At 34.9% G+C, this 21,756-nt stretch overlaps 3 protein-coding genes across 7 annotated transcripts; 2 read left to right on the forward strand and 1 right to left on the reverse strand.

The window, feature by feature from the left end:
* The first annotated feature begins 176 nt into the window (after positions 1-176).
* On the forward strand, positions 177-5,182 carry LOC107495054 (putative UDP-glucuronate:xylan alpha-glucuronosyltransferase 3). 3 transcript variants are annotated; one of them, XM_016116115.3, is made up of 5 exons: positions 177-394; positions 473-580; positions 2,024-2,233; positions 2,537-3,174; positions 4,007-5,182. In XM_016116115.3, exons 2-5 carry the CDS (start codon positions 522-524, stop codon positions 5,032-5,034), a joined length of 1,935 nt encoding a protein of 644 aa, XP_015971601.1. In that variant the 5' UTR covers positions 177-394; positions 473-521; the 3' UTR covers positions 5,035-5,182. The 3 variants fall into 3 exon arrangements, with proteins under 3 accessions (XP_015971601.1, XP_015971603.1, XP_015971602.1); XM_016116117.3 differs by having other exon boundaries at positions 481-580; XM_016116116.3 differs by having other exon boundaries at positions 487-580.
* An 832-nt stretch (positions 5,183-6,014) lies between these two features.
* On the forward strand, positions 6,015-14,736 carry LOC107495021 (probable beta-1,4-xylosyltransferase IRX10). Of its 3 annotated transcripts, none has more exons than XM_016116060.3 (9): positions 6,015-6,215; positions 9,180-9,613; positions 10,439-10,585; positions 10,693-10,757; positions 11,023-11,092; positions 11,966-12,184; positions 13,290-13,433; positions 13,528-13,663; positions 14,303-14,736. In XM_016116060.3, exons 2-9 carry the CDS (start codon positions 9,248-9,250, stop codon positions 14,530-14,532), a joined length of 1,377 nt encoding a protein of 458 aa, XP_015971546.1. In that variant the 5' UTR covers positions 6,015-6,215; positions 9,180-9,247; the 3' UTR covers positions 14,533-14,736. The 3 variants fall into 3 exon arrangements, with proteins under 3 accessions (XP_015971546.1, XP_015971547.1, XP_052119284.1); XM_016116061.3 differs by having other exon boundaries at positions 9,238-9,613; XM_052263324.1 differs by having other exon boundaries at positions 9,256-9,613.
* Positions 14,737-15,276: 540 nt separating this feature from the next.
* Positions 15,277-20,978, reverse strand: LOC107495020 (probable pectinesterase/pectinesterase inhibitor 34). The gene is made up of 3 exons (XM_016116059.3): positions 19,686-20,978; positions 18,407-18,543; positions 15,277-16,155 (listed from the first exon to the last, which is right to left on the reverse strand). Exons 1-3 carry the CDS (start codon positions 20,723-20,725, stop codon positions 15,458-15,460), a joined length of 1,875 nt encoding a protein of 624 aa, XP_015971545.1. The 5' UTR covers positions 20,726-20,978; the 3' UTR covers positions 15,277-15,457.
* Positions 20,979-21,756: the final 778 nt, after the last annotated feature.

Below are 21,756 nucleotides of genomic sequence, written 5' to 3' on the forward strand. Positions count from 1 at the left end.
TAAATTATTAAATCAAATATTATATATTTTTATATAAATTTATGTGATGTTTAAGTTATTTTTAATATATTTATATATTAATATATATTTTATACTAATAAATAATTTGGTTATTATTTTAATATGTAAATAATAATAATAATAATAATAGATTAAACTAAAATACGAATCAACAGCTCCTTGGTCCTTGCCATGGCCGCTGGCACCCTGCACCGTCATTGCTGAATGCTGATCCCATCTGGGAGCTTCTTCTCTTCAGCCTAGTCAACTCCATTCATCTCATTTCAAACCGCCCCTTTGTTTCCCTCTCTCCAAGAAAAAAAAAACCTTCTATAATTTTGAATTTGCTCCCAGATTCTCGCAGATTTCTCGGTCAAACATTTTTCTCTTCCTGGTCTCATTCTAAACCCGCTTCAAAAGTTCTCTTTATTATTAATTATTGTTATTATTGTTTCTGAGTTTACATTGATAGAATTGAAGTCTCAGATGGTGGCTTGGTTTTCGGTTGAGCAAAATCGGAGATGAGAGGACCCTCCCCAGGCATCGTGGAGCCACGTCACCGGTTGTCAACTTCCATAAGGTTACTCATTCTTCTTACAGTTAATGTGATCCGTGTTGAAACAAGAAAAGGATCCTCATTAGTTTTTTTTTTTCCTTAGCTACCTAATTTTGTGTTTCTATGGTTAATTTTGTGAATCAAGGTATAAATAGAGTTTTAGATTACTACGTCTAATTTTGGAAAACTGATTTGTACATGTTATTAAAATCCTACATATAAATATCGATTGTCAAGTGCGAAATTCTTGTGAGTTTTTGTTTATTTTGTACTTGTTTAGTTGATTATTGGAACCTAATGTTATGCTTTGATCACAGTTTCGCATGGCAATAAATAGAAATATGAACTAACTTTGGAAGTAAGAACTAACTTTAATCATTTGAAACTGAGGATTGGATTTTGATGGCACTATTAGACTCTGTTTGGATTTTTTCTCTATAGAGATGGAGAGACAGAGACAGAAGAGAATATTTCCTGGCCTCACTTTTCGGAAGTACAAGAAAATACAAGAATTTTCTGTCTTGGAGGATAAATTTTGTGTTTCTGTCCCTGTCCTTGTTTCCACAACCAAACGAAGTTCTATGTCTATTTTCTCTGTATTTTTGTTTGTGAGACTGAATCCAAATGCAGCCTTAATACCTAAGCATGTTGAGGATGAAGTTTTGGTTCCAAATAGTCCTAAGATACAAAATTGGAATTGGGACTTGGAGAGTACCTTTTGTTGACCTGAACTGACTCTTGCTATTGTAAACTTCCTTGCAAATGAAAAAATATTTCTGTCATATCAGTAACTAAATTTGCAAAATCATAATTAAGAATTTATACTAAAACAAAGCATGTTTATAGGATTAACTCATAAATGTAATAGGAGATTTTGCTGCTCCCTTTTCAATTTTAGCAAAATTAGAGTTCCTTGGACTTTGCTTCTTGCTTTGTACTGGTTAGAGTGGTATTTTCTCTAGTTTCTTTGAGTGGTTCCCAAAGTAAAAATTTTTAGTCAACGGGCAAATGTTACAATTTTTATTTTTTATTTATTTTTTGGAGAAAATGAGAAGTATGATTAACAAGAAGAGAAAGACGTTACAGGTATACTCATGGATAAGAGATACTCCTTCCAAAAGATTAGGAAAAACCGAAAACCAAAATCCAACAACAATTTTATACTATATCAACCATTCTCAATTCATTTGGATTCAAGATTCTGATTCAGCCATAATTGAAGGGTGGGCATTGGTGCCTCGTCCTTTGCCAATCTGTTTTCTTATTTAATGTTAATGTCATTAGAGACAATGGTGAAGGAATTTCCCATCTTTATGTATACAGCTTCCTTGCGGATATTGATGATGACATAAAACTTGAACATGCTCTTGAAACAGAACTTCTTAAATCTCTGCTTATTTTTGGACTATGCTAGGATTTTATCTTTTACATTTATACGTTCTGAATCAATCTTTCTTTTTGATGCAGTGAAGATACGAACAAGAGAGTTAGGTCTCAAAGAAGTAGAGATTTTAAGGATGTTGAAAAGGCATTGCATGCTCCATTTCAAGATAGGAATATAAATTGCAAGCCTAATTGGAAACTAGTTTTGGTCATTGTTGTACTGGGAACTTTAGTCACAATTTTTCATCCTCCAGCTGTTTATAATACTGATCATATATCAAACACAATTTCACGGTATGGCTAATTGTCTTTCACAATGTTTTCACAGTTACCTTGACCATTGGTTGTTTCCTGATATTGTGATAGTCTCCATTTTAAATCTGCTTTCCCTTGGAAAAGATGCAGTTTGCTCACATAGGCATTCAACTGCAATATTCACCAAATCCAAGTACACATGGAGCATTAAGTTGAATGAAAAATTATATCTCCCTGTATACTTTATAGCATGCATCCTTCTGACACAATGCCTTGTCTCGTCAACTTCAATTACTATGAAATTGAATCCCTGAAATCGTGAACCTGTTATTATTTTTGCAGGCAAACTTTTGTTAGTAAATGGAATAGGGAGCCTGATGGTATTGATCCACGTTACTTATCAACTATAAATATTGAATGGGACCAAATATCTGAAGTTCTTAAATATTTGAAGGATAAGGACACATATCAGGGTGTTGGTTTGTTAAACTTCAATGAAAGTGAGATTGATCACTGGAAAGAGCTCCTACCAGAAGCAGAGCACATAGCCCTAGAACTGAACTATGCTTCAAATAACATAACCTGGGAAGTCCTTTATCCTGAATGGATAGATGAAGAAGAAGAATACGAGTTTCCTAAGTGTCCAACACTGCCTAAGATTCAGGTACCTGGAAAACCAAGGATTGATCTTATTGCCATCAAGCTTCCTTGCAACAAGTCAGGGCGCTGGTCTAGAGATGTGGCTCGTCTGCATCTGCAAATTGAAGCAGCAAGACTTGCTGCCTCTTCGAAAGGATTACATCCAGTGCACATGCTTCTGGTAACCGATTGCATCCCCATTCCAAATCTCTTTACTTGCAAAGAACTTGTAAAACGCGAAGGGAGTGCTTGGCTTTATGAACCCAATCTGAATACACTTAGAGACAAGTTGCAACTGCCAATTGGTTCATGTGAACTTGCAGTTCCGTTGAAGGCTAAAGGTTGGTTACAACTTATGAATTAAATTCAAGTAAAGGTTCATCTGGTCCTTGCAATTGTGACCATGATTCAAAATGGTCTACTATGTCTCAAAATAGCAACTTGATCCCTAAAGTAAGACTTTGAGATTCACTTTTGGTCCTTTATTTTTTGTTAGAGAAAGACCAAAGTGAGTCATAAAAGTGTAACTTCAGGGACCAAATTGCTATTTTGAACTCACAAGAACTAATTTGAATCATGGCCACAATCTTGAGGACCTGAACAAACCTTTACTCGATTAACTTTTCATGTTTGTATGCTATGCTTTGTTTTGTGCTTTGTCTTTTCTTTTTCACTTTCCCTCCAAATTGTTTGCATCTTCATTTAGGAACACATGTTTTAAGGTTTTTGATGCAGTAGTCCACTTTCTTCTTCTAAAGATATACATAGACAAATAAAAGGATCACTCTTCCCATACTGCATATAAAGTTTACACCAAGTAAAAATGACAACAAAGAAGCATAATGTACCCAAAATTACAGTGAAGATGGTATCACTCTTTTGTTTAAGAACTATACACCTTGAACAGTACTATTTGTTATTTCAATACCAAACATGCATGTCAAACCATCTCAATAGATTTGGACATTTGGTGCTTCATGTCAGATTAAGCGTACACTTTTAAGTTAACTGAGTCTGCAGTTATTTGTAGTTAAAATTGTGCGATGTATTTTTCAATCTTGATGTATTCCAGAAAGCCAATATGGCTATTGGAAGACATGTTATTCTGTTTCTTTTGAAGTTTACGATTCGACTAAATATGTTGTTCCGCTACTGACTAAATCCCTTTTGCAGAAAATTTTTACTCGGAAAGACCACAACGAGAAGCTTACGCAACCATCTTACACTCGGCACACGTCTATGTATGTGGGGCCATTACTGCAGCTCAGAGTATTCGCATGGCTGGTTCAACGCGTGATCTTGTGATTCTAGTTGATGAGAGCATTAGTGACCATCACAGGGGTGGTTTGGAAGCTGCTGGATGGAAGATACATACAATCCAAAGAATCAGGAATCCGAAAGCAGAACCCGAAGCATATAATGAGTGGAACTACAGCAAATTCCGCCTTTGGCAGCTAACAGATTATGACAAAATCATTTTCATTGATGCTGATCTGCTTATACTCAGAAACATTGATTTCCTTTTTCAGATGCCTGAAATTTCAGCCATAGGGAACAATGCTACGCTGTTCAACTCAGGTGTGATGGTTATTGAGCCATCAAATTGCACATTTCAACTGCTGATGGATCACATCAATGAAATCGTCTCTTACAACGGAGGCGACCAGGGTTATCTGAATGAAATCTTCACATGGTGGCATCGGATTCCAAAGCATATGAACTTCTTGAAACATTTTTGGGAAGGTGATGAGGAAGAGAAAAAGGTCATGAAAACTCGCCTCTTTGGAGCGGAACCTCCCATCCTCTATGTCATCCACTATCTAGGTAATAAGCCGTGGCTCTGCTTCCGTGATTACGACTGTAACTGGAATGTGGACATTCTGCAAGAGTTTGCCAGTAATGTAGCTCATGCAAGATGGTGGAAGGTGCATGATGCCATGCCGGAAAACTTGCACAAGTACTGTTTGCTTAGGTCAAAGCAAAAGGCTGCATTAGAGTGGGATCGGAGGCAGGCGCAGAAAGCAAACTACAGCGATGGTCACTGGAAAATTAAGATTAAAGACCCACGTTTGAAGACGTGCTTTGAGGATTTCTGCTTTTGGGAGAGCATGTTATGGCATTGGGGTGAAAAGAATTGGACAGATAATTCTACTGTTAGTTCTCCACCTGTTGTCAAAACCAAATCTCTTTCTTCTTTATGAGTTCAATTTTTTCCACCTTTTCATAGCTTTTGTTGTTTATATATATTTGCTGAATCTGTGTTTTCGAGGTTTCCAGCAGCATGTCCAAATTCATCTCAGTAGTCTTTTAGAACGAGTTATGCACATATGCAAGTTTTTATTATCACCATTTTTATTTATTATATTTGTCAATAAGTTTTCCTTTTTGTTTTTCCTTTTGAATGTTGATTCACAACGTAGAAGTGATAGTTGCAAAGAAATTGAATGTAACAAATAAATTTTATATATAGTATCAAGAATTTGAATCCTAAAATTGTCATCTTCCTAACATAAATACACATTGGCTTCACAGCACCCTTGTGTTGATTCCCAAATTATTTGGTGGATATAAAAATCAAGAGCTTCTTTGTAACAATGCTTTGGTTTGTGCTTCTTTTCCTTTTCTTGTTTATTTTTTATCGAAAAATAGTAAAGTAGGTATGGAATTACAGAGTTTGAGGGTTTACATAAAAAAATGTGGAGATAAAAAAAACTATGACCATCGAACAATTGACTATCATGCCTCTGCCCTCCTTACCCATCATGTTTGCTGCCTCAGCCATCCCTCAGCCGCTCCCTCTATTTCTCATCGTCCATGGTGAGCTCTTCAAATTCGCGACGACATCGTCTTCTTCTGATTAATATGCGACAGCAAGTGTTTAATTACTCTTAAATTAAGATATCAAAATTCACAGGATAACAAAAAATATAAATTTAATAATAATTAATTTTTTTTATTTTAAATTTATGTAAAATGTTTGAAATTGTGAAATATATATATTTTTTATGATTATTCTATCTCAAATAGACAAATACATGTTCATTCCTTTATTTAGGACGTGTTTATTGGTTCATATAAAACATATTTAGTTGAAAGTTCTGAAAACCGGACCGGTCCACCGCCTATAACCGCTTGGAAAAAAAAATTGCTGAAAAACCGTCGAATCGGCCTTGAAAGCCGCGTAGCCCTCCGCCTAGCCCTCCGTTGTCGCCGCGTAACCAGGTCCTCAGCGCCGCCGCCGTCCCAGGTCCTCAGCGCCGCCGCCGTCCCAGGTCCTCAGCACCGCCGCTTTTTCCTCTTCCCCCGTGTCTTCGTCTTCGCTGGCTTCTCGGCAGGTCCTCTTCGGCTCTTCATCTTCGCTGGCTTCTTGGCACGGACCCAAGTTAGTGGCTTCTCTTCTTCATCTTCACTGAATGTTTGGTCTTCTTCTTTAATTTTTGTTCCATTTTTCTTCAAGTCTGCTTCGGTCTTGGTTTCAACTGTTTCAAGTTTGGTTCTGAAGGTTGGTTCTGCAATTCTTCTTTTGGTTCTGTCTTGTATTTGTCGGTTGCTAATGGTGGAAATTTTACAAATTTGCAAATTTGCATGTATGGTTCTGATTGTATGGTTCTGAATTCTGATTGTATGGTCTTCTTCTTCGTTTGAAGTTCTGAAATTGTTGTTCAATTTTGTTCCATTTTTCTTGTAATGTTTTGTAAATTGTAATTGTCTGCTGCTGATGGATCTGTCTTGTATTTGCTGGTTGCTGATGGCTGTAATTTTTTTTTTCAAATTTACTGATGGCTCGATGGCTCTGTTAGTCTGTTGCTTTCAATTCTTTGCTCTGTTACTGATGGCTCGATGGCTCTGTTAGTTGCTGATGGCTCTTAATTTTTTTGTTCAAATTTTCTGATGGCTTTGTTTGTAGTTGCTGGTTTTGCTGGGTGAAGGTTTAGTGTTTTGGAATGTTTTATAATGTGCTAATGCTTGTAATTGCTGGCTTTGTTTGTAATTGCTGGGTGAAGGTTTAGTGTTTTGTGATTATTGGTTAATGTTTTGGTTTAGTGTTCTCTCTTTTCCAGATTTCCCTTCTCCCTGTATTTCTGCATGTTGCTGAATTGGTAATCAATAAATTTGCCTTTTTGCTGTAAATCGGGACTTTACTAGGATTTGTTAAATTTGTTGCTGTAACTTGAATTTGTTGCTGAATTTGTTGCTTCCCAGTCACAGAATCAGAACAGAATGCTCAGTCAGTGCTTGATTGATTGGCTTTGCTCACTGATTGTATTTGATGATAAATTTTAAATTAATAACTTTTAAATTTTAAATTTGCACTGCCCATGTTACTGATTCACTGTTCTTTCGGTGCTTTTTGTTGTTAATCATTGTGATGAGCTTTGTTAAAATTTGCACTGCCTATATTACTGAGTGTTCCTCCCGTGCTTTTTGTTGTTGTTAATCATTATGGTGAACTTTGTTAAAATTTGCACTGCCTATGTTTAACATTTAAACTCTCAGCTTCTCAGCCCTGTTTGATTCTTCATCACAGGCAATTGAATCGAATCAACCAAGCCTTCCTTTTCTTTTTCTTTTAGTTGATTCTTAATTTTCTAATATATGTAGCTTTTTGAATCAAGTGGGTCAGATTATGTAGTTTTCTTGATTTGGGATACTTTCGGAGACTCATTAGAAGAGCTATTTTATTATTATGTTTGCTATAATAATATTCACATGTTCTGTGATTGTTTCGGTGTTTACATTTTCTTTCCAAGTCACTTGGTTGTTGTTTGAGTTAAGGCTTTGTATGTGTGTGTGAGAATATGTGATAATGCTGAATGCTGTTGCATCTAATAGGAGTTCTTGGAGTACTCTCATCTTTGGTCCTTTATAATTTATTTATTATTTTATTCTAAAACGATTTTTTTGGTTGAACCACTGATTGGACTGATTGGACCAATAAACCAGTAAACTAATAACTAAAGCGATTTGATGATCGGTCCGGTTTTCAGAACCTTAAACAAATGTGCTATATAGATTTTGAATTTTTTGGTATTATAATGAATTCAATAATAGTTTTGGAGAATGCTGGACGAAAGAGGGACTCACATTTTAAAATTAAAAAGGATAGAAATACAAATCTTGAAAAAAAAAAAGCAAAATTAGATTTTCGAGGATTTTAATTTTGAATTAATTAATCATTAAAAAAATATTAAGTAGATTCTCTATTATAATAAACGATAGACATGTATATTTTTTTTGTTAATAGATAGTGCAAAATAAAATAGAGTGATGGGTATTCTGCTGCTCCCACGTGAGCATAGAAACGAGGCATTTATTAACTTTTGAATTTGTTTATAACATTTATTAACTACTTTCTATTTATCATGAATCATACTAAAATAGATCAAGTTTTGCTCCAAAAGTTGTTATCTGCACAACGATTTTTCATAAATAAACACGTCATAGTAGGTAACAATATATATAAACATCATCGATAAGTTTAACATGATGAATTGATAACGATGATGAATTGATAAAAAGATATCACGTGAGGAGGATTAAATTGGTATTTTTTCAAGTAAAGACTCAACCTAACTCCTGTTCATTTTCGCGAAGAACAAGACACTCTTTGTAAGAAAAAAAAGAAACACTTCCCTATTCAATTTTTTTTATTTTAGGACAATACGATTCCTTTATTAAAAAATTTGTTAAACGGTATTGAAAATTAGTTTTGTGAGAATTTATTTGTAATATGTGAGGGTTTTAAACCCCACAAAGTTCCTATCAATACTATAACCAATTTAGGATAATTACTACTACCACATTTTTCATTCTCATTATTATCACTTCTACCTCTACTATTTCTATTGTGTAACGATACTTTATCAATCATCGTTATTTCTTCTATTGTCATCGTCACCAATACAAATATCATTAATATTAATGTTATTTTATTTCATTTCTTGTTCATGTTATTTTTTTTAAAGATTTTCGTACTATAATTAATTTTTTTCTTGCAATATTATTTTCAGGTCTTTCTCCATTTAACCATCACCTGTAAAAATATTTTGTCAAAAATAAATTTATAATAATTTGTAGAAGTTTAAAATTTCCACAAATTAAAAATAAAATTTTTACAAAATTAATTTTTATTATTATTTAATAAATTTTTCTAAAAATCGTATTATCTTAAAATAAAAAAGTTGAGTATGAAAATATCTATTTTTTAGATAAAAAATACTTTATCTTTTGTAAAAATAAACAAGGATCAAAGTTAAATCATTAAATTTTTTTTCTTCAAAAATTAATTATGGTCAACTTAGTCCGAATCTTTTAACGGAGTTTACATTTGCACCTTGCATCCAAGGATGGGTATAGTATCACTGCCCCGCTACGCTGAACAAATCTTCTTCTGATCCTCTCAGTTCTCACTAAATGTCCAGCACCAGTAACACCAAATCGAAATCAATGCCACCTCATCACTACCACCACCACCACCATCAGGTCCCATGCACCCGCACACACCAGATCGCTGCCCTACTCCTCGTGGTTGGCACCTTCTTCTTCACCAGACTCTTCGATCGCTCCTTTGCCCCATGCACCACCACCACCCTCCTTCGCGCGTCGCAGAATCAGTTCTTTGGGCCCCATGCGTGGCCGGAGCAAGGTTACGGTTCCCAGCTGTCCCTCAAGATCTACGTTTACGACGCCGCCGAGATCGACGGCTTGAATCAGCTCATGTACGGTAGGGACGGCAAGATCACCGAGGAAGCTTGCTTGAAGGGCCAGTGGGGCACTCAGGTAATTTCAACTTCCTTTTCTTCCTTTCTTTCTTGACGCCATTTACATTCTCTCCTTTTGTGGATCGTGAAGCTAATTTGGGGCGTTTGCTTCTTATATGAAACATTGCATTTTTATTGTTATTTTTTTCTCATAAAGTGTTCCGTCATTTGGAGGAAACATAGTTATTGACTTCAGTTAATTTGGATTTTAGATTTGGGATAATGCTAAGTTTGCTTGATTGGTTTTCTACTGAATTTGTGCTTGATTGAGTTGGAATTTTTTTTTATAATTCCTTTGTCTTAGTTAACACTTACTCTCTAATTTTGAAAAGGTATCACTGACTTCAGTTGCATTGTTTTATTTTATTATTTTCGTAAAATTTGTAATCATAGGAACTGGTATCAGAAGAAATGTGATTGAAGATGTAGTTTGATTGAATATAATGCTGGTGCTTGGTAGAAGTAGATACCCGAGTAGTATCAGTTCTCTGTATGTATTACTCACATATTGTTAGAATTGGAATGCAATGGTGCACTAGATATTTGAGAGACTTTAGGGTCTGTTTGATTTGTCATTTTTCGATTTTGTGAAGGGAAAAGAAAAAGAGAAACAGTTATAATAATAAAATCCGCTTTTTATGTTTTTGCTTTTTTTTTCCCTTCGCAAATCTTATAAATAGAATAAACTTAAGCAGAAAACTCAAACCAAAGAGGCCCTTCTTCTTTCTGTTACCTATTGCAGCATCATTTTCTTGTTTATTCTGTCTGAGGCTAAGCATTGTACTGAAGTGTTATGTTTGCTGGAGGAATTTTCATATTCTGAGAGTGCAATATTGAATTGTAGGTAAAAATACACAAGTTACTTCTGACATCAAGATATCGGACGCGAAAGAAAGAGGATGCAGATTTGTTTTTTGTCCCGTCATATGTTAAATGTGCACGGATGATGGGTGGTCTAAATGACAAAGAAATTAATCAGACCTATGTCAAGGTAAATTCTTTGTTTTCCTTACTAAACTGCATATGCTTTCTTTTTTTATTTCCTTTTAAATGAAAAAAAAAAAAAACTAAAATGTTAACTGCTCTATATGAGATCAGGTCATAAGCCAAATGCCATATTTTCGGTTATCTGGAGGCCGCAACCACATCTTTGTTTTTCCCAGGTAAAACGAAGAAAATATTTGTTAAAGCTACTCTTGAAACTAAAATGATCATCATTCATAAATATTGATGTAAAAGAAAATGCATAGCATAAAATATTGGATTTATTCAATCATTTGAATATTAAGAATAGTTTAGATGCTTTATAAGAAGAGACAAAGATCTTAATGTTTTTGTGACTGGCAGGCTTTCTTTCTTGATGTACAATGTCTGGCTTAAATATTGGTGAACCTAATAGCTAATACTTGTCAATTCCTTGGTTTACAGTGGAGCAGGGGCTCACTTGTTCAAATCATGGGCAACATTTATAAATCGCTCCATTATTCTTACACCAGAGGTGAACTTCTAATTCACATGACAGTCTTGTCTGCACACCAGAATCACTATAAGTGAAATTGTTTCATGAAATTTCATGTTTTAACTTATAGCTCTTGCCAATTCATTTTGTACAATGGAGAACAAATTGGGTAACAAAGCAGCAAACATAATATATGTTAAATTATTCAAATATATTATTGGGGAATTTTCCATTCTTTAAGCAAGGTTGAGTTGTCTCCGTGTGACCTCAAGGTCACGGGTTCGAGCCGTAAAAATAACCACTGATGAAATTATCAAGTTAGGCTGCATACATTACGTTCTTTGAGTGCGGCCCTTTCCCAGACCCTGCGTTACGCGGGATGCTTGTGCACCGGGCTGCCTTTAAGGAAGCTTAAATTCCCTCAGTCCTTGTTATGGACTTGAAAGAAACCTTCATAATATTGTTTAGAAATAGTGTTGTCACTTTGTTAGCAACGGCAACACTGTATCTGAAACTGCACCTCGTTTGTGAATATAGTATTAGATTGTTTTTATCAAGGAGCCTAAAGGGTGATTGGTTGTCTAGGTGCTTGGATAATGCTTAGTAGTGACTCATAATTCTCTTTTATTGTTCTACTTGTAGAGGCATTACTTGAAAAATATCATCCTCTTAAGGGTTCTTCGGTTTGGAGATTGAAAAATCTTTACTGGTCACAAAAATGTTTCTAGACATTTAGACATTTTTTTTTATTTAAATTTATTTATCAGCAGCACTCTAATCTTTTATACTTTTGACGCCTCCATATATAATTTTTATCTGCTGAGGCATATAAGAAGACAATGGTTATGTATCAAGTTGATAGGAAAGGCTTTAAATTTAGCTAACAGTTTGTGTTTCTGTGTTCAAACATAGGGGGATCGGACTGATAAGAGAGATACAAGTGCCTTTAATACATGGAAAGATATAATCATTCCAGGTAATGTGGATGATGGTATGACAAAAGATGGGACTACTGTGGTCCGGCCTTTACCTATTTCAAAGCGGAAATACTTGGCCAATTATTTAGGACGTGCTCAAGGAAAAGCCGGCCGTCTTCAGCTAATAGAGCTAGCAAGACAATTTCCTGAAAAGGTATGTCGTCTTCTATGACACATTGGTTCTCTAATTTTAACTTTACTGATCTGCATTCTACAGAATGATAGCTTTTAATCCAAATTCCATAAACTAGAAATTTAATATAAAGTAAATATGATGCTGAAGACCATTTTGTGATGGATGAGACACCAATTAGCATTTACATGGATGAAATTCTGGTATTAATTTAGCTTTTCGTAAAACTTCATATTCATTGGACACTGCAAAGTGATTTAAGATTCTTCATTCTTGAGAATACGTGCTGAGTTAATACCATTTATATGTGATTTAGATTGATACATGGATTAGTACTTAAGCAGGTCTATTTAGAGGAAATAGATACATAGTTGATCGATTGCATTTTTAATAAAGTGTATAAATTAGTTTGTTATTGATTCGGACAGAAAGAGGGGGGAAAAAGAGAAAGAAAGGGGGGGGGGTTGGCTGATTGGGGGCCACTAATATAGAAATGTGACCATATTGTAGGCTGTATCCAGTGGGTTCTTTTTCACAGGATTGATGGTTGGAACCCAATCGATAATGAAAATAATGGAGTGTTGGTAAGTGGATAATTGGAGGGAGTGGAAGAATGGGACCTTTCTTACCGTGAATTTCTTCCTTCAACCCAAACTCTTGTCCAATGGAGTGGAGTAACCAATTTAGTATGAGGCAAGTCTCGGTGAGTGGCTATATTCGGACTGCTGAATCCAATTTTATAAGTGTTATGGTGTAAGAACTTTCAGCTGTATCAATGAGGCAAGGGGAGTAAGCAGAAGGGGGGAGGAACTTTAGGCAATTATCAGAGGCTGAGTGATGGAAATGGCTCAAAGAAAGTGTGTATTATAGCAAATGATTATACAGTGGTTCATGATATCAGAAAGAATGGTAACTGGGGAGAGAGGCTTCTCCGTTGGGTTACATCATTCTGCCCCCTCTCCCCTTAATTCTGGTCCATCATTATACCATTCAGAATGCAGTATATATTTCTCTTGTGTGTATTGAGTGACTGGATTATGCTTTAAATGATGTACATGTTCTTCCCGCTAAGGATTCTTAACTATAATACAAAAAATTATTCATCATGTATTGATGGTATAAACAGTTGGAATGTCCAGATTTGAAATTCAGCGGACCTGACAAGTTGGGAAGGAAAGAATATTTTGAACATTTGCGCAATGCAAAGTTTTGCCTTGCTCCACGTGGGGAGTCATCTTGGACCCTCCGCTTTTACGAGTCATTTTTTGTGGTATGCTTCTGTCTCCATTCTCGATCCCTTTTTGTATCTTGTAATCCTATAGAGGGGCTTGCTTGGGAAGAAATAACCATTTCCATTTTGACAGGAATGTGTTCCAGTTATATTATCTGATCAAACAGAGTTGCCATTCCAGAACGTTGTCGATTACAGCCAGGTATCAATAAAATGGCCATCCAGTCGAATAGGTCCTCAATTATTGCAGTATTTGGAGTCTATACCAGGTCAGGATACTTCCCTCATTTACCTTCCAATTCCATTAGTGGCAAACTAAGAAAATTTGATACTGGGCACAAAGATATGGAATGGATGACCATAAAAAGTAGTTTTATATAATTTTTAGGGCAAACTATTCTTTTGTCTTGGATGTTTTCAAAAAGTTTCAAAACTATTCATAGCGTTTAATTTGTTCAGTTTTATCCTTAATTTTAAGTAAGTTTCATTTTTATCCTTATAATTAACTCTTTTTGGTATTCAATAGGTAGTTGGTAACCACACAGTACACACCTACAACCACCACGACAATCATGCTTTGCCTCCCAACTTCAACCCTATTGCCACCACTAACTCTCACCACCATCTACACCGACACCGTCACCTCTCACCCATTTTAGAAGTACTTTTTTGAAAATTTTCAAAAATATCAAAGACAAAAAGTATACTTTATCTTAATTTTTACTTAATCCAGGTTCAAAATCAATAGAATAATTGGCGAAAAATATGTGTATATACTATGACTAAAAATATCAAAATCTAGTAGATACATATGCTCCCACCATCCGACGAGTTGATCTGCTCCTAAATTCCACACACAATGTACCTCATGCATCCTTCAGCATCAAATCTCTCTTTCTCTCATGCAGACAAAGAAATAGAAGCAATACTAGCCCGCAGTCGACAAATTAGGTGCTTATTTGTCTATGCTGCGGATTCAGAACCTTGTTCAGCAATGCGAGGAATTATGTGGGAACTCCAAAGGAAAGTGAGGCGGTTTCACCACTCGGCAGAAACATTCTGGTTGCACAATGGATCTATTGTAAACAGGAACTTAGTTGAATTTCCAAAGTGGGAACTCCCTATGCCTTTACCTTGATACATCGAGAGATTTTTTCTTGTATAGCTTGTGTTTTTCTTTCTTGGTGTAGCTAACTATCAATCCCATATATCAATTCTTTACATGCTTATAGTAGGTGTTGTTCATTGTCATTTTGTTGTAAAATTAACGTGAACAATCACGGAAGCACGGTTCACTATGGTGTAACATCCCTATAATTTTGAAAATTCCACGTTATTCCCATTTCCTTTCAGTTTTAGTATGTATATTTCTTTCCAAGTATGGTATCTCAAAACTTATGATGTTACCGGTTGAAGTAATATTCATTAATGATGCCTCAACACTTTTCTAAGAGAAGGTTCACAACAATAAGGTTGACACTTGACATGACAATGCACATAAATGATTCCACCTCCCCGGAGGGGGTCAAATTGGTTTCGATTGTATATTTTGCTGTAAATCCTCAATTTATTCTGCAAAGACATAAGATGATGAAGTCAATAATATAGTACGCATGTAAATTTATGTTTATCTTTTATTGTATTTTATTTTTATAAAATTATTTAAAGAAAAACCATTTGAATCTTTTATCCAAATTGACGCTCAATACCCCCCTTAGGCTTTAGCAGTTTCGCCTAACTGCTGTTGATCAAGGCCTGGGTGCGCCTACTTCCAATTATTTCATAATTTATGTACACCCTTCCATTTCTGGGTTTTCTTTGGTTCAGGCTTCAGTTTCTGGTTAGAACGAAAAAAAGCGATATTTTTATTAAAAAAAAATAATAGCACTACTAACAATTATTTCTATTATTATCATCAATTGAAAAAATTTGGCCCATAAGAATTACACTTTTTATCAATTACAACAAAATAAGAACTAGAGAAATATAGTGACTTACTCCCCAACTTTAGTTTATTAGGCTTTTTAAGGATGTCAAGGTTTTCTATAAAGCTATTGTGGAAATCAAGTTGACAACCCAGCCAAGAATGCCACTCCGGTGGATGGTAGCCACGCCGAGCCGGAGATAAATTGGGCCACCGTGAATCTACTTGCCTCCACTGTGGACGTGATAACCCGGTACCCCTTCCATTTGACCCGTTGACCCACGGCCGCACCTGGCCCGGAATTCATGTACTCACCATAATACAATGTGTCCAATGCAAAGTCCCCATTCCACGGCAACCACCCACTTGGGTTTATGTGATTACCCATGTAAGACAACAAGTACACTGTTCTTGAGTATTGCTTCCATGGGCGGCCCAAAAAGGTGGAAACGCTGCCTTTGGCAGCCGCGAGATCCGGGGCGGGTAGTATCCGACAATCGTGGATGGATATGCCCGTGTTTTGATTTGGGTCCTTTCTGTTTTGGGCCGTGATAGTGTTTTTTTGTTGGGCCATGGGCTTTCTAGCATACATAATACATTTTTGGAAAACCACTGCAGCATTTCCAAATATGAAATCTACGGTGCCGTAAATATCGCATTCTCGGAAGAACTGGCGGTTGGAGTGTACATAGCATGCGTCTTGGTAGCCTTTGATGCTGCACCGGTACACCACCGCGTGGTCGGCGCTTACGCGAAGCGCCACGGCTTGGTGCTTCTGTGGTCCGGCGTAGTTTTCAAATGTGATGTCTCGTGCAATGAAACCGGCACCACTAGCAGCTGCACAACAATTACCATTAGTAAGTAACATACACAATAAATGGAATGCGTTATGTAATGAAATTCTATAATAATGATTGAGGAGGAACTAATCAATATTATTAGAGAAAGTATTATTTTCGGTTTCTTTGATGTAAAGAATGAGACAAAAGAACATTGTTTGGAATAATATATATTTTTTTCACATGAGTGTTATGTGTATATGAATGAAGGGATAAATGTTTTTTAAGGATTTAGATGTGTCTTAAAGTTTATAAAAAAAGAGAAAACATTAAAATTTTCAATGTATTTATTATTTATTTATTTAAATAAAAATTTAAAAATTTCTATTAATAACCTTAAAATTTATCCTTAGCTAAACCTTTTTTAAACCATAAAAAATAAGGGATATCTAATATACCATCAATACAAACACAAAAGAAAATGGTAGATCCCTAAGAACTCTCCTCAATTAATGCGATAGAGATGTTCGTTTGCACTAATCATTAGATGGGAAGTATTTTAATAATGTTATAAAAGAAATTAAAATTTGTAAATATTTTAACCGTGGACTAGTTGAATGTGCTGGCGATGAATCGAATATGAGATCTATATTATATATCAGGCATATGCACGTAATAGGATAGCTCTGTAATATTTTATCTTTCATTTGGACTGTGAAGGCATTCATTGGATGTATGCTAGTATTTCTCATTGAAATATAATTGTGGAGACTTAAGAGGACACATGCATGATGCATGTACGCATACGGAATAATGGAATATAAAATATGATGATAATTAAAGTCAATAAGTGAATGATCTGTGTTTATAAAGATAGACAGAGAACGCGCACAAGTTTCTTTATGTGTCACGCTTTGTTAAATTAAAATATTAACAATAAATAGTTTTTATGTTGACTGATGATGATTCATGATACTTGAATTTTATTCATTTATTTATTTATTTATTGACCGGGATGATCTTGAAATTTTAAGTTTAATTTCCAACCACCATCTACCATTCTTTATCTTATTTATGAAACCATTAGCCCAATAGTAATATATGATTGGTAACTAGAAAACTTGACCAAGACTTTTTATCTACTTTTTCTTCATTTTCAAGGAAGTATCTATTTGTTACACTTTAGTCGTATGTTAAGAAAATAATTAAAATAGGTTAAGAGTTATAAAATTTAAAAATAAGTTATTGCTATAAGAGTATTAGAAAAAATAATAGTAATACATTGATTTAAAGTAGAAACTTATTTAAAAATGAAAAAGAAATTGTTTTTCGGTAGAAATGATTCAGTACTCTATTTATTATTATTATTATTATTATTATTATTATCTTGCTAGTACATTTTTGTTTTTGTGATTTTGATGGTTCGGAATTAATAGTAAGGAATTGACTAGACTTGCGTGATTAAAACGCATTCTACTATCACAATAATTAATAATGAATAATGTATACTCTAATGTCACAAACAACTGAACATTCTATTTTTGAAAAAAGGAGGAAATAAAATTACTATTTTTCATTTTTAATAAAAACATATAGGGTCGTGCATTATTGTTCAATCATCTAAAAACATATGCTGGCCATTGAACTCTGAACACTGTCACTTGGCATTAAAATAGACTTGTCCACTGACACATACCAATCCTACTAAAATATGTACGACGCCTGCCACGTGTACCCTGCAATTGCTCTGTCTTATGCATTGTTTTCTTGGAAAATTCTTTATAAACAATTTTTTTTTTTTTGGATAGATTGTATGTATGTACAAACATAATTAATATGTTTATATGGTACATATTAGATTTGCTTCAATATTTTTAATTTTATATATTTTTCAGTTTAATTCTAAAATATGTTAAAATGCTAAACAATAGATATTATCACTCTTATTTTAATTCTATTAAATGTTATTTATTGGTGAAATTTAAATTCCAAATTTAATTCTACAAAATACTAAAAATGGTATAAAGAATGGAATTAGTATATTTATGTTTAAACAAAAATATTGTATGTCCATAATAAATTAGTTATTATATATTTATATATAAATTATATTTTAATATGTATTCTATATATATAATTAATTTAGTAACTGATTTTTTATATATAGATAGTATAATTTACATTTAAATAACTAAGAATGAAAAAATAAAAGTGAAATTATTAGAGTAGTTGTAACTAGAGAGAAAAGGAGGAAGACTAATTAAGAAGTAAGAAAAAAGCATGGAGGAAGGTGCAAAGGAATAATTTACCAAAGGATGCTGTGCGGAATGTGGTGATGCCATCAGCAACATTTTTCTTTCCTGTGATGACCGTTTTGCCCCTTCCATCTCCTATGAACATTATGTTGGTTTTCTTTCTACCCACTTTCAAAGTATCCTCCTCATACCTGAAAATTCCATCACCATCATATCCATAAAGTTATGCTCAGTGCGCATATTACGCCTTTTATCTATTGCAATCATACATCATCATCGCCACACCAACAAAATTAAACTCGGTTAAGCAAGGGTAATATGGGAAATGTACACCTTTCATTTATTTCTTTAATTGAAACACTTAAAATATTTTTAAAATTGTAATTACCGGAATTCAATTATTTATAACGAGTTGAAAACATCACATTAATTTAGTTGTTTTTTCTGGTGAGGTAATGGGACCTAGGTCCAAACCGACAAAACACTTCATAACTAGCTCATGAAAATTAATGATTTTCATTTGTTTTCTATTTAGCAATGGAGCAAAATAAATTGCGAAGTAGCTAGTAGTTGCACTTGCTGAACCAAACAAGATTGAATACTCTGATTATTATTTGTCGTTTGTTTCGTTTTGCTTTTAATCAAAAGTATAGATAGAAGTACTTAATTTCTGATAAGAAAAAAAAAAGGTAAAGAACAATAATTCCATTAAAATATGTTATTCAAACCTTTTTCAAAAAAATATATTTTTAATAAAGTTTAATAATTGCACCTTTTTGTTGCCAAAAAGGTGAGGTTAATATGCTTTAAATAAATCAAAGATTAAAAAAATACAGATATTGTCTAGAAATTAAATTATTGTAGACTTCATGAAAATGTTGTACATGGTGGGTGTTGCCAAATGCCTATGCATGCAGATGGATATAAATCTTTTTTAATATTTTAATAACGATAATAGAACTCCTCAGTCATGAGTCATGACCGACCCCTATGCTTTCTTTTTCTTGCTACCCATCATCATCTAAATCACCCTCTTCAATTATTTTGTACGTTAAATGAAAACAAAAGGTAACTAAAAAGTGCGATGTTCGTTATCTTGGAAAAAGAGAAAAAGGAAGATAGACACCCCATTCTGCACAGAAACCATATCTACCTCTTTAGTCGATACTCTCCCATGTTATTCTTATCGTACCAAATTTTTCAACCAATACTAGAAAAAAAATAATTTACTAAATTTATAATATTTAGAGTTTGAACCCAAATTTTTTAGTTGGAGTATTATTATTACGAGTAAAAAAAATAATGAAAATAAAAGCTGAGAAATTTTACTAACCTTCCTTGCTTAACGTATATGATGAAACGATGGCTACTTTTCTCCGGCGCCTTCTTAATCGCCTCTGCGATTGTCTTCACCGTTCCATCACCGTTCTTCGACACTATTATATCGGCTTGTATCGCCGATACTGGCAAACTCAGCAATCTCCTATCTCGTTTGCTCAACCATCTCGGGAAATGAGTATTATTATTATTATTATTATTATCATTATCTCGCGAGTTATTGGATTTGTTCTCCTCCTCTCCGGTTCCCATTAACCGTCTCTTGTTCTGTATAGGCACCCCCGAGAAATCCCCAGTGCCACTTCCGGCCGAGTATATCGCGAGAGAATTGCTCACGTGTTCCGCCAGGTTCTTCAAATTATTAACCATCTGGTCCTTCAGTGTTCCCGTCGCGTTCTCGAGCCCCTCCGAGCACGTGTCCTGGTTCGTCAGCGCAGCACTGAGCCAGGTCGTGACGTCCTCGGTGGAACCCACGGCGGCGGGCCTTATGGCTTCATCGCCGAAGGATGATGAATCCAAGGACGGGGCCACCGAGCTTAGCGACCGCCATAGCGAATCCATAGAGTCCTCCATGAGTTCGAGGCAGTCTTCGTAGGCGACACGGAGTCGTGTGTCTGTGTCGCCGAAGGCGATGCCCGTGGAGGCGTAGAAGGCGGTGCTGAAATGGTGGAGGGTCATGTTGACGGAAATGTGGACAAGGTCCTGCTCCGTGGCGGTTTCGGACCCCGGGAAATCCATGAGAGAGGTTATACAAAGTGTGGGGAACCGAGTCTTGCTGCAGGTCTTGGAGATTGCCTGCGTTGGTTCCCGGCGGAGGTTCGGCGAGTTCCCGGCCGAGGCACGGGAGCGAGTGACGGCAATTAGAGCAGCGGAGACCGCGGAGGCGACAATCAAGGCTGCGGCGAGGAGGGAGATCATGATGAGCTTCTTCTTTGTTCTGGAAGAAGTGGAATCAGAAGAAGGTCCGGTGAGTGGAGCGGTAGAACGGCGTGAAGAGCCACCCGGGTCGGTGGGTCCGATCCTACCGAACTCCATTAGGTTTTGTGAGGGGAATTGGGTTTGGAAGGAAATGAAAGTAAATGAATGAATGTGGGAATAAAAAAAGAAGGTATAGTATTAATGTGTTAGTGTTAGTTACTTGTTTCTTTCCATTGATGTGGAGGGCTATGGCTATGGCACTAGATAGTTGATAGTTTATATAAAATGAGGGTGGTTTTGAAGAGTGGAGAAAGTGCTTGTGGGAGTGAGTGAAAGACTTTTAGCAAGCGTGTGGCATGTATTATTTTGACTTAATACAGTGTGCTAATTAAACATACATACAGAGTTGTAAATGAATAATAAATGGGTTTAGAAAAGAATTTAGTTATTGGTTGGTGCGACGTCGACGTCGAAGGAGGAAATTAGCTGGATACTACATGGAGCGTTGTCCACTGAATGTGTGGGAATGGGATCACAAACAAATAAAGAGAGGTGCTTTCTTTTCTTCATCTTTTCCCCTCTCTCTCTCTCTTCTCTCTTTGCTTCTCTATCCCTTTGCTGTGCGTCTCTTATTCATTCTTCAGATAAAGTTTGCAATCTTTTATGATGAATAATGTATATACTTTTAGTAACTATATAGTTAATAGTTCTGCCTTTCTTTACTCTCGTTTTTTCATAAAAGAAAAAGGCAGTATTTTTATTTAGTTAATTTTTTGCAATAAACACCCAAAATTATAAGTGATTCACTTTTTATATAATGGATTCAAATTAATTAAATTGTGAACCATGTTAAGTGATGCGATCGTAGTAAATCAATAAATATTAAATAAGATAACTGCTGGTTATTATTTAAATTAATTTTTTATTATTTTTCAAATATTATTGATAAATATATATTATTTAATTTATTTTTAATATATATTTATATTTTATCATATATTTTTTTACGTGATTGATATAATGATATTAATTAATAATTATACCATTAAAATGGATGATTGCAATTACATTAGACACTGCAATTAATTCAAGTTTTAAACACAAAAATTTAATATAATACTGCAATGGCCGCAGCCGCAGGATTGTGA

Source organism: Arachis duranensis, chromosome 6 (genome assembly GCF_000817695.3).
Source record: "Arachis duranensis cultivar V14167 chromosome 6, aradu.V14167.gnm2.J7QH, whole genome shotgun sequence".
Classification (NCBI taxonomy): domain Eukaryota; kingdom Viridiplantae; phylum Streptophyta; class Magnoliopsida; order Fabales; family Fabaceae; genus Arachis; species Arachis duranensis.

What these genes read in the sequence shown, in the direction of transcription:
- LOC107495020 (XM_016116059.3), bottom strand. Translation starts at nt 20,725, where the DNA reads ATGGAGTTCGGTAGGATCGGACCCACCGACCCGGGTGGCTCTTCACGC. An exon ending in ATATACGTTAAGCAAGGAAG is followed by an intron (nt 18,544 to 19,685) that starts GTTAGTAAAATT and finishes TGGAATTTTCAG; the next exon opens with GTATGAGGAGGATACTTTGA. An exon ending in ATTCCGCACAGCATCCTTTG is followed by an intron (nt 16,156 to 18,406) that starts GTAAATTATTCC and finishes ATTGTTGTGCAG; the next exon opens with CTGCTAGTGGTGCCGGTTTC.
- LOC107495054 (XM_016116115.3), top strand. Translation starts at nt 522, where the DNA reads ATGAGAGGACCCTCCCCAGGCATCGTGGAGCCACGTCACCGGTTGTCA. An exon ending in CGGTTGTCAACTTCCATAAG is followed by an intron (nt 581 to 2,023) that starts GTTACTCATTCT and finishes TTTTTGATGCAG; the next exon opens with TGAAGATACGAACAAGAGAG. An exon ending in AGTTCCGTTGAAGGCTAAAG is followed by an intron (nt 3,175 to 4,006) that starts GTTGGTTACAAC and finishes TCCCTTTTGCAG; the next exon opens with AAAATTTTTACTCGGAAAGA.
- LOC107495021 (XM_016116060.3), top strand. Translation starts at nt 9,248, where the DNA reads ATGTCCAGCACCAGTAACACCAAATCGAAATCAATGCCACCTCATCAC. An exon ending in CACATCTTTGTTTTTCCCAG is followed by an intron (nt 10,758 to 11,022) that starts GTAAAACGAAGA and finishes CTTGGTTTACAG; the next exon opens with TGGAGCAGGGGCTCACTTGT. An exon ending in TTTACGAGTCATTTTTTGTG is followed by an intron (nt 13,434 to 13,527) that starts GTATGCTTCTGT and finishes CCATTTTGACAG; the next exon opens with GAATGTGTTCCAGTTATATT.